Below are 11935 nucleotides of genomic sequence, written 5' to 3'. Positions count from 1 at the left end.
GCTCATACTTTACGCTCAATGCATCAGCCTGTACCGCCAAAGTCTGCAAGTGATCAGCTACTTCCCGGATCTGAACCACGACTTCTCCCATGATACGATCTCTATTTTCAACTTGATTTTGAATATGGTAAAGTTGCTCATTCTGGCGACTTTCATTGGTTTCCAAGTACTCAGTCCGGATCTCACAACTTCGCAATGCCGATTCCAATTCTTCTATTCTTCCTTTCATTTCTTCGATTTTTTCCAAGCTCGCCCTTAATTCTATCATAGAATTTTGACTTCGACACTGATGAAGAGATCTTTCCAACTCAACCACTCTATCCTTTAATTCGTATTTTTCTTTTTGGCTTTCTAAAAAACTCCTTTTTAAAGCTCCATTTCGCGTCTGAAACTCTTGGAATTTCCTTTCCCATCTATCAGCCTTGATCCTTTCCTCCCGAATCTCTTAGCGCCATTGCTCTGGAGTTTTTCCAGCCCAGCGGTTCTTATTGACAACCTGAAATTCTTGTAGTCTGTCTTCAAACTATCCAAATCCTCCTCAGCCTTATTCTTTCCTTTTCTTAATTTCTCCATCTCTAACTTTTGAACATCTACATCTAATCCTAAGTGCATTTTTTCTTCTTCCAACTGCTTAATCCTCTTTTCAAGCTCTGCATTTCTCTTCTCAAAATCGTGCTTCATAATTTCCAATTTGGAGGGAACAACCCGCAAATGTTCTTCTATTGACTGACTATCCCCATGACTTGGCCTTGGGATGTTATCATTGATTCTTCTGACCCACCATTCATTATATTCAGAAGTCCTTGTCGGGCTTATGGCTAATCTTTTCATTCGTCGAGTCTGGTTCCATGCACTGGTTATCTCTCGAATCTTCTTTTTATAACCATTGTCCTTATATGAGAATTCGAACTCAGCTAAGCCTTCGGTCGCAAGTATAAACTGCCTTGACCTATACTGTCTTAGCACCATCAATGGAGCATAACCAACCGCTCCCCAGATTCCAAGTAACGGGACCCAATCAAAGCTACCACATCGGTACAAGATTTCATCCGAAAACAACCATGGGACTCTCCACTCGACATCCTCCTCACGGAGATTTTGAAGAATGAGTAGCCATTTCTCCTCCGAGATGTCATCTCTTCTTGGTGTAGCTGCTATCTCCTTTAACGACGAATAATTTTCAGAAAAAACTCGATACGAAACCTTATCAATTTGCCAAAACTGACTGTGGAACCCTGCCAATAGAAGTTGCACACACCCAATGAATCTGCCTTCCCCTGTCCTTCGACACGCATTTAATGACCTGAAGGTTTCTGCCAAAATTGCCGGAACAGGCGTAACTCTCTTATCAAGTCGGTCAAAGAGATCAGAAGTTGCCTCATCTATGTGCCCTAGTGTCTTAGGGAAAATTACTAGCCCATAAATGCTCAGAGCAAAGGTATCGACCCCTTTCCTCATATCAGGGTGCCCCAAAATCAACTCCTACAGGCTCTTCCAAGGGATACATTTGCTTTCCCCCTTCTGCTTGATCCGTGCCGTGACCCATTGCTCGCTCATTCCAGTGATGTTCATCAACTTCTTTATAAAGGTCGGAACATTAACGGCCCTAGAGTAGATTTTATCAACTTGGATCTTTGGACAACGTAGCAAAGCTGTATACTCTTCTATAGTGGGCACCAAATCAGCCCCTCCAAAGGTAAAGCAATCATACGCGGGGTTCCAAAACTGAGCGATGGCCCGGAACAAATGCCCGTCTACCTTAATGTCGAGTAGATATGACAAATTTCCATAACTTGCGTTAAACAATTGCTTAGTTTTGTCATTCCAATGGTCCCATATTACCTTTAAATCTTGAAGGTTGTTTTGCGTCACACTGATACGGGTGTAGTCCAATAACTCCGACGTATACCCCTTGGCTAGACTATCTCCTTTCTCCGATCGTGTTTTCTCTGACCACACACGGACAGTAGCATTGCCCTCTACTTTATCAAGAAATCCGTTCTCCATGCCAAGCTTTCTAACTTAGTAATCGAACTTGAATCGACACCATTTGTATATGAAATGACATGCAAACATAAAAACATAAGTTAGTGCAACGAAACAAAAACACAATTTTAAGTAAGAAAATCAAACACCTATCAGGGCAATCGCTAGGGTTTCCGCAGTACGATCAAGGATGGGCTCCTAGGTTTTTCTACATGCAGTTTGGTTCTAAAGTCGAGGTACCCGAACCAGCAGATTCCTCGATCCTCACCCATTATAGGCTCAAATGGACCAAGTTCGGTTCAGGGGAATACATTTCCTTATGGCTGCACGGAGATGAAAATCTCACGAAGACATAGGTGCGGATGTATCCCGGAAGCGATCCACTATCCTGCACGGAGGTGAAAATCTCACGAAGGAATAGTTCCTCACTCCCGAAACCATTTTTTTGAAATTAAAAAAAAGATCGACTTAAAAAGGAAAATGAGGAGTCGCCACCGACCTTTTAAGGAGGTGTGATCGGATCACATTGAAAATAATTTTAGGTCTGCGAATTTTGAGAAAAACGGGTTCGGGAGGCGGCTACGCACGAGAAAGGGTTAGCACCCTCGTAACGCCCAAGATTGGTACCGAATCGATTGTTTAACGTCTTAATGTCAAAATTTTGAAAAGATTTTAAAATACGATCCTTTTATTTTGAATAAATTGACTAATAAAACACTCTTATTTCAAAGAAAACAAAATGACACACCCAATACGTTAGGGCACGGCATTTTTAGTCCTCGAGAATAAGCTCGTCTTTTGATTTCCAAAACTTGTGTGGTGAGATTTTCAAAGGATATTCAATTGTTTTGAGTCCGATGAAAAGAATGAAACCCAATACGTTAGGGCACGATTTCTCAAAGTTCTTAGCATTGAATATTGCCCTTATTATTTTTTAAAATCCTCATTTCGAGAAAACGACGTATCACATCCAATACATTAGGACACGACTTATCGAATTCCTGAGATTGAGTTTTATGTATCTTGATTAAAGAAAACTTTCGATTATTTAGATTCAACGAGGGGAAATAGAACCCAATACATTAGGGCGCGATTCTCTCGGGGATTCCAAATATCGGGTATTGTCTTTATTTTGAAAGTTCTCGTATAAATTGGTTTTGATACTCAAATGATATTAAACATAATTCTTTTAAACCAAATAAAATAAAAGGTTAAAAATACGATATACAATGGAAAATGACGATTCATAAACCTAAACATATATTAAAGCATGTCAAACAATCAAATATATATAAACAATACAATATATCAAAGGTAAGAGTCTCATATTATATGCTGGTGGAATAATAAGAATCAAATGGAATATCGGATAAATTAATATATACAATTTTTGAAATGGACTAAAAAATATAACATGCAAGAATGAAAAATAAAAAATATCAATAAATCACATGCATAAAATTCCATCGCAAACAATATATATGTACATACGAATTTAAAATAAATTTAAAGGAAGATGAAAGAAATACCATTTGAAATTATAAAAACAAAATAAATTTTAAAATGATAAAAAAAATAATACATACGACATACCCAATAACATACCTATATTAATCTAAATAGGTTACCATGCATACGAAATGAGCATTTAATAATAATACAAATAATACTAGGGTTAATAATATTAATATTGTTATTAGATTAATTGTTATAAAAAACGAAATGAATCAGATCAACTCAAAAATAGAATTGAAAGAACTCGAATGAAAATAAAATAGAAAAAGGGAGCAAATACAATGCGCGGACAACCTGGAGGACCAAGTGGGAAATAATCCCTGTCTCTCCACCACGCTGCACATAATCTGGACCCAGATGGAATAAAGGCAAAATGTAGCGCTAAATTCACAGAACAAGGAGAAAATGATTTGAAAACGCCCCGGAAGAAAGGGGATCGAATAAGCAAATAACCCTACCAAGACCATGACGCGCGGATCTCAACCGCTTCTGGGTCGGGTCATTGGGTTAAGATTAAACGGCGCCATTTCGAGAGCTGTTAACCCTAGCCCAAAACGACGCCGTGCGACTACCTATTTAAACTAAAAAAATTTGGTAACTCAGTTACCCTAACAGCAAAAACATAGAAAAAGGAGGCGCCCCCTTTTCCTCACCTATGCTAGGGTCTCGCCCTAGTTTCCCATTGCCGAAAGCTCCGCCGGTTTTTGGCCTCATAGCCCTCGTCCGTACTTCGATTGTGACGAAGTGAACGAGGCTTCGATTGACACTGTCCCAAAGGTAAATCTCCCCTCCCTTTCCTTTATTTTGCAAAACTATCACTAGTAATCACACATCAAAGAAGACGGAGAAGAAAAAAGAAAAAAAAAGTCACCTTTAGCAATTTTTCTTTGATTTCCTTTCTGTTATTTCTTTTGTATTTTTCTTGTAAAAACTGTACAGAGGCCTCGACATTCGTTTTATAGGCCGGGAAAAAGTGAAACAAAAATGAAAAAAATGAAAAATACAATTTTTCTCTTTTCTGCTGCGTCGTTGGCTCTGTTTACAGGTTGTTGCAGGTGCGAGGCCGTACGGTGACGTGGCACTGCTCGGCGCGGTGCATGGAAGCTATTGCTGTGGCGGCTGGAACTGAGTGCTGGAGTTTCAGACTTGGGTTGTATTGGGCTAACGGTTCGCGTTAGGGCTAGGTGTTATGTTGGTATTTGGGTCTAGGTAATTTTGGGCTGAGTTGGGCTTATTTTATTTCTTTATTTTGTAACTGGGCTGTATATGTAAAATGGACTGTTTATTTGGACTTTTAATTTTGTTTTTATATTTAGTTTAGGGGCCGGGCAAAAAATGAGTATTACATACACCATTACACATATAACCTCTCTTTTTTTTCTTTCTGAAAATCACATATAACCATTTTTAAAAATTGAAACAAAGGCTCCATAGAATTTGTGTATTCAACCGGGTTTTTTTTTTATATTTGTTATTGGCTGTATTTATTTCAATTTTATTATTTTCTATTTTAAATTTCATTTTTAATATATCACCTCCTTAAAAAAATTAACGTTAAAATAGTAGACAACAATTTATATATCACCTACATAGAATAAGAAAATGCTTACAGAATAAAATGAGAAATATTTGAAAGAATAAATATAACATACTCTAATAAATAAATATGATCTCAGACAGAAATGTAAACCAGTTAGAATTAAAATCAAGATTGAACTTTAAAAAAATCAAAATTATTAAGATCAATTAAGCTATTATTTATATTAAAATGCAAATCTTTCCTTTTTAAAGTAAAGTGGAAAAAGTTATATCAAAGGAAATTGGAAGTTAAAACCCTATACCAATGCTCCATTCTTTAGTCCGAAAACCTTTCTTTGACTCCAATCATTATAAATAAATACCACTCTTTATAATTTTCCTAATTAATGAAAGTGTAATTATTAATTATAAAGAATTATAATTTTTTATACGTATTTAGCTAATAAATTGTGATTACATCATAATTATATATTATATTTGATAGTAAAAAATATAATTACATAGTTATATAATTTATATTTTAAAAAAATATTAATTACTATAAATTTTTATTAGTATGATAAAGTTAATTTCTAAACAAATAAAAAGTTTAAAGTCAAATCATCATATTTATTATGTTAGTATAAAAAGATATTTGATAATATGATTACTAAATAAAAATAAAAACCATATACAATTTTATGGAATTGTACTTGTGCATATTTATTAGGTTATTCCATCTTTAATATTTACAATATACTTTTTATCATCATATGTTGGTCATTGGTTGAGTTCATCATCATCATCTGAATTTGAATCTACATTAATATTTTCAAGATTTCCTTTTTTTCATGTACTCTTTGAAGTATAGACCATCTCAATTCTACCTATGATTGAAATTATAAGATATTCAATATGTCAGTACGACCCAACCTTTTTTATGCTATGGGAAATATTTTTTAGATTTGATGTATGGATCATCTCAATTCTACCTATGATTGAAATTATAAAATACTCAATATGTTACTATGACCCAACCTTTTTTATGTTATGGGAAATATTTTTTTAGAACAAGTATCTTCTAGTCTGCATTTCAAAGCCTTAATGTCTAAAAAGAAAGAGTTCGCGAGTTGTTTATGATGCTTGTGTCTGACATCATTATCTCAAATGGTATCATACCCGATGATATAGTGCAAGAAAACCTTTTCTATTTTCATAATTAGCACCAACCTTACAATATTTGAGTATATAGCCCAAATAATCTGTAACTTTAATTATAAAAACTTATATAAACTTAACTTGGAGAAAGATTTATGTTAGGTCATATCCCTTTTTATAGAACGTAAATTGAATAGAAATAATATAAAATTTATAATATATAACCTTTACAAAAAAAAAAGATGTATAAATTGTACAAACATCACATAGCACTTCTCATAAACAATATAACTTTTATCATAACTTTCGAAAACTATTTTTTATAAATAAGTTATGATAAAAAAATTATAACAATTTTTTATAAATAAATATATTATTTTTATAATATATAACACGGACATATAAATAATTTATGTCTTTACTTTTTAACCATAACTTTTTATAAATAAATATATTATAAAACTTTTAGAACATGAAAATTATTTTTTATGATAATTTTTTTTGCCATAACTATAAAAAAATTTAGGATTTAAATAATAAATATATTTTTTATAATTTTAGTATACAAATTATTTTTATAATATAAATTTTTTTTCCATAACCATCTAAAATACTCATACGTATTCATACTTATAACTTTTATAAAAATAATTTTAAAATGTTAAATTTAGGTATAATTACCTGCATAATTATTCTAATTCTCACCATTCCCTTAAAAATTGGAAGTGTAATTGAGATACTCCAATTACACCCAATTCAGTAAGCATCAATTACCATGATCACCTAAATATACCACCCTTATATAATAAGAAAGAATCATACCTAAATTTAATTATTAGATGATTTTTCAATCATTATCAAAATTTCTTGATAATCCACTTACCTTAATTTCTAAGTCATCTACGTGTGTATCTTCCTGAGATAAGCAAACACCGATAAGTGTCTCCTGACCAAGTGTTCGAATATTCGTAGACTTTAACCCTTTATCCAATTGCTTCAATTTTGTAATTATTATTTAATTTCGTCAAGATAAGGTTTAAAATTGCCACAAACACAGACATCAAAAAAGAAGAAGAAAAAACATAATATTAATATCATTGACATGGATAACAATAAAGTTTAATTTTGTCATCATTTCTGTTTCGGTATCGGCTGTTTTAGTTGATATGTTCTCTTCTGTTGCAAACTAGAATCCTTAATTATATGTTCTAGTTTCTCAAATTTGGACATGTTTTAGTCAATGTTGATCTGTATATATCATTTAAAAATCTATTCAATTTTTATAATTATATTGAAATAAATATAATTTATCAAACTTAATAATTTTGGAGTTTACATTATATATAGTTGCATGTCATATTGACGCTATGTAATTGAAATACATATCATATATATCTTTTTATTAATGAACTAGAAATTTAAATTCATGTGTTAGAGTTTGTATGAATCGAATCCCGTCACTCGTTGAAGAAATAAATATAGTGATAAAATAAGGGAGTCTATGGGGGTGAGAGGTCGAGGGCCGTACCGCGCAAGTTGAGGCCATATAGAACTATACTTCTACTACTAGAATTTGATTAAAGCAGGATTTTTCAACCCTTAAATAAATGTAATCGAAACTTCTTTTGTATTATTCGTTTTTCAACATTAATGAATTTCTTTTCCTCTACTTGTGATTTTTTCCTGAAATGATTTCTACATAAAATTTGTGTGTTCTTATTTTTCTTTTCTTATTGCTTTGCTATCATTCTATTGTCATTATCAACATTTATTATAAGAATATGTGTTAGTAATAAGACTTTAGCAATGTTAACAAATGTTTAGGCTTACGGACTTTAATGTCTCAAGTTTGATTTCTATTATTTGCGAGTTATTCCTAAATTCATTTGACTTAAATTTATCTTATTTGGCTTCAAATGTATTCGAATCGTTAGTCCATGAGTTTTTGTTAGATTCATTAGTTTGATACAAGGTTTACTTTTACTAGTAAATCCTTGCAAAATTTTAAATCAGAAGAAAAATGTGTTTAAAAACTTTTGTACTTATGTCCTCCTAATTATGGCACTACAACAGTGCTTTTGATAAAATTCAATCCCCAGTTTTAATTTCTTTTTAGTTATGATTGAATTTGTAAAGTTGAAAGAAATATTAACCGCTGTTAAGAAAATTACAATTCATCACATATAATTTTATGATACCGACAATACATCATACTTGATGAAGGCACTGAGCTCTATTAGCACTGGAACGAAGGAATTAGGGCAATCCAAATTTTTTAGTGATCAGCAACGGCAAGACAACATAGCGATTTTGGATTCTTTTCTTATTATATGATGAAGTGTTAGGTCAACCAACTGCATTTCGTGTAAAGAAAGCATAGATAAAAAGGGATAAACCTTGTGGCAATCAAATGTGTTTCTTGTTTGAATTGAACATGTTTTGTAGACATCCAGAATATTGAATTTTAGACCCGTGCGGTATAAAAAGGGTCTCAACGAATATGTTTCAAAAGTTTCAGGAGTGTCTCAATTTTTGCAAGCAAGGAAATTGCATCGAAAGTTTCCCACAAGGGCTGAGCCTCACAGTTTCATTTCCTTATTGGAAAATTCCTTTCGCTTTTCCTGCTTTGCTTAACAATAATAATTCGCTTCTGGAAAAATCTAACGATGTTTGCTCGCTTTGTCTCAGGGATGGGGTGCAGTGCAAGCGGAGAACTGAAGGCAAAATCAACCTCAGGGAGCTCCCACCAAATTCTGGAAACCTTAAGCTAGCTGTAAATATGACTATTGAGTAAGCAGAGAGAAGCAAACAATGGCGATTTGATTTTGCAGTGAACATAGTGATTTGCGTCATATTTCAGATTAAGGTGTTCGAGATTTGCATATGAGCTTTCTTGGGGGTTCATTTCCTGCTATCAGCTCTGCTTACACTGCAGCTCTTTCATCCATTTTCATCGTATCTATTCACACTGCAAACTTAACGGAAGATTAATTTAATTTCATCAAAAACCAAATAAGAAGTTTTGAAAAACGCAAGGAAATGGATTTCCTGGAAACTGACTTGAGTTTCATATTCAAATGAATATTTGTGTCCAACTTTCGGTTCACTTTCCTTTCATGCAAACGTGAAACAATCTTTATCTGCTCTTCAAATCCCAAACACAAGAATAAATGAACCAAGAAATTTGCCCAGTTGAGGTACGAAGTTATATTTTTCTCATTGCTTTGCTATGCTAATGCTATGAAACAACGTAAACAAGTAATTTATGGTTAAGGAAGAGTTTTTTTTTTTTTAATTCAATGACAAATTTTATCGTAATTCTTTCAAACTCTTAAATTGGAGGAAAAAAATACAATCTTAATTGTTTTTATAGTAATTATGTCAACTTAATTAAAACTCAAATCATAAAAAACAAAATATTTGTTTATTTATTTCTTTGCTTCTAATATTGTTTTCTATTTGAGAGATAATTGTGATTTTATTATCCAAAAATCAGAAAAACTCATCTACAAAACAACAACTATTTTACTCTTGCTAGTGATTCTCATTTTCTCTCATTTTATTTCACTTACTAAAGATTAAAAGCTAAAAACATCCTCTTAAAATAAAATGCACACAGCATGTTTTTCGATGGCGATTGTTTTTGGTGGAATGTGGTCTTTGAAGGGCATTGAGAAATTTGGGTGTTTAGGTATGTGGAAGGGTTCTATTGTTGTTGGGTCTTTACCTGATTCCTGGATTAGAATCTATTGGGGCTTATGTTGTTTTTGACCCCAAGACAAGCATTTAGCGGTTCATAAAGGGGGGAGGAGAATAGTTTACGTGTTTTGTCGGTGACAAGACCCAAGATATAGCCCTAATATTTCTTTTGGCAAGTATTCATCCGTAGTTGTTGTTTTCTAGACATATTCCCAGTAAGAAAATTTCATTGACTTAATAAAAGTAAAAATTAAAAAGTCAATTAAATTTTTAATCAAAACTATTATCAATTGGGTTTTTAATCGAATTAAGCTTTTGAAATTAATTTTTTTTGAAATCATTGGCAACCCATTATATGATAATATGGTAATTGATATGATGGTTGACATGATAATTTAAATAGAAAATGATGGGGTTGACATTTTTTCTTGTGAGATAGGTGATTTCGAAATTTTATTAGGAAAAAGTACAAATTAAAACTTGGAAACAGAAAAGTCTAAGGAAAGAAAGCTAAACTAACACTATTGTTGCAGGGGTTAATTAGGCATAAATGTTAATTTTAAAAGATAATGTGAGAATTAGTTTGATTTTCTAAAATTTAAGAAAATAGATCGATTTTGAAAAGAGAAATAAAAATTACTTTCTAGAGGAGGCATTTTCAACTGAGGTGACAGTTAATGGGCTAAAAGCGCATCCGACCCTTGACTGCTACCTCAGCTGAAAACACTTCCAACAAGAAACGTTTTCGTCCAACAATCATTTTATCCAACAATCAAAAATATGAAACAGTCAAAAAAATTTTCAATGATTAAAATATCAAAAAACTAATTTTCTTTTTTACCCTCCAACAGCTATTTCATTTGCTATATAAACCCTACTTATTTTCTTTTGTCTTCTTTCAATCCTATTCTTTCAATTCTCTCAATCAAATTCTCTCAATTCTCTCTACTAGTTTATTATCGATTTTTCATTCAATTTCTCTCAAATTCATTTTATAATTTCTTTGATTTTATTTGATTTTTTTTATAATTTTAAAAATGTCAATGCCTCTTATTCATTTGGATGACAACACATTTCCGATGTTCAATTACAAATGGTAATAAAATATTATTATATTATCTTTTAATTAATATAATTATTAAGTTGTTAACATTATTAATTTTTAAAATTTTTTTATATTTATATAATCAGACCGAAGACTAGATTACCGAGACGTATATACACAATTTAAGTGTGAGGGCATCGCGTGTTATTGAACAACACTTGCAAGAGGCGGGATTCTTGGATTATCGGATTATCGGATTCTTGCACATGTCTCATATGCTTGGGGGGACTAAATTGGAGCTTGCACTTATCAGTGATTTGCTGGAAAGATGGAGACCTGAGACACACGCATTCCATCTTTCGTGCGAAGAGTCTTAACATTAACAGGGAATCCCAAGATAAAATTTTAGAACCCAAGAATCCCGAGATAATTTTCAAACATCCCATCCTGGGAATCCCAGATGGTTATTGGCTCCTACATATTTTTTTTTAAAAAAATTTTCCCCCGATTGCTCTCTTCTACTCCCTCAGCTCCTTCGTCCACTGTCCTTTAGAAAAGCATATTTTTGTTTTCATTTTTTTAGTTTATTGTTGAAATTTTGGGAGGAAAAGTTTGTTCGTGTTGGAGTTTTAAGGAGAAATTGTGATAGTTTTAAGGTATGTTTGAGTTCACAGTGATGCGAAGGTGCTCAGAGACCCACGCATTTCATTTCTCGTGTGGGGAGTGCACCATCACCTTAGAAGATGTTGAATTGCAACTCGGGCTCCCAATTCACGGTAGTTATACAGTTATGGGTTGAAGTATAAATAGGGCTCCCAGTTGATGGTGGTTATGCAGTCACGGGTTCAAGTACAACTTGAGCTCTCAATTGACAGTGGTTATACAGTCACGAGTTCACGTTTCATGCCATCAGAAGAGGATGCTTAATAAACCTAACATAAGTTTGAGATCATAATCATATGGAAGAAAGAAGCTCACCAATATAATCATCTTATTCTTTTTCTCCATCAAAGT

General features: G+C 32.7%; 1 protein-coding gene across 1 annotated transcript; it reads right to left on the bottom strand.

Annotated features, from left to right (window-relative positions):
* Window positions 1-366: 366 nt before the first annotated feature.
* Window positions 367-1458, bottom strand: LOC121224975 (uncharacterized). Its single transcript, XM_041108634.1, has one exon. The coding sequence runs from the start codon at window positions 1456-1458 to the stop codon at window positions 367-369; it is 1092 nt and encodes a 363-aa protein (XP_040964568.1).
* Between the last annotated feature and the right edge of the window lie 10477 nt (window positions 1459-11935).

The sequence above is a fragment of the Gossypium hirsutum genome, chromosome D13 (genome assembly GCF_007990345.1).
Source record: "Gossypium hirsutum isolate 1008001.06 chromosome D13, Gossypium_hirsutum_v2.1, whole genome shotgun sequence".
NCBI classification, from domain to species: domain Eukaryota; kingdom Viridiplantae; phylum Streptophyta; class Magnoliopsida; order Malvales; family Malvaceae; genus Gossypium; species Gossypium hirsutum.
This window is presented reverse-complemented; position numbering and strand designations above follow the sequence as displayed.

Bases quoted from the DNA above. Each gene is read 5' to 3' on its own strand.
- LOC121224975 (XM_041108634.1), bottom strand. From the start codon at position 1,458: ATGAGGAAAGGGGTCGATACCTTTGCTCTGAGCATTTATGGGCTAGTA.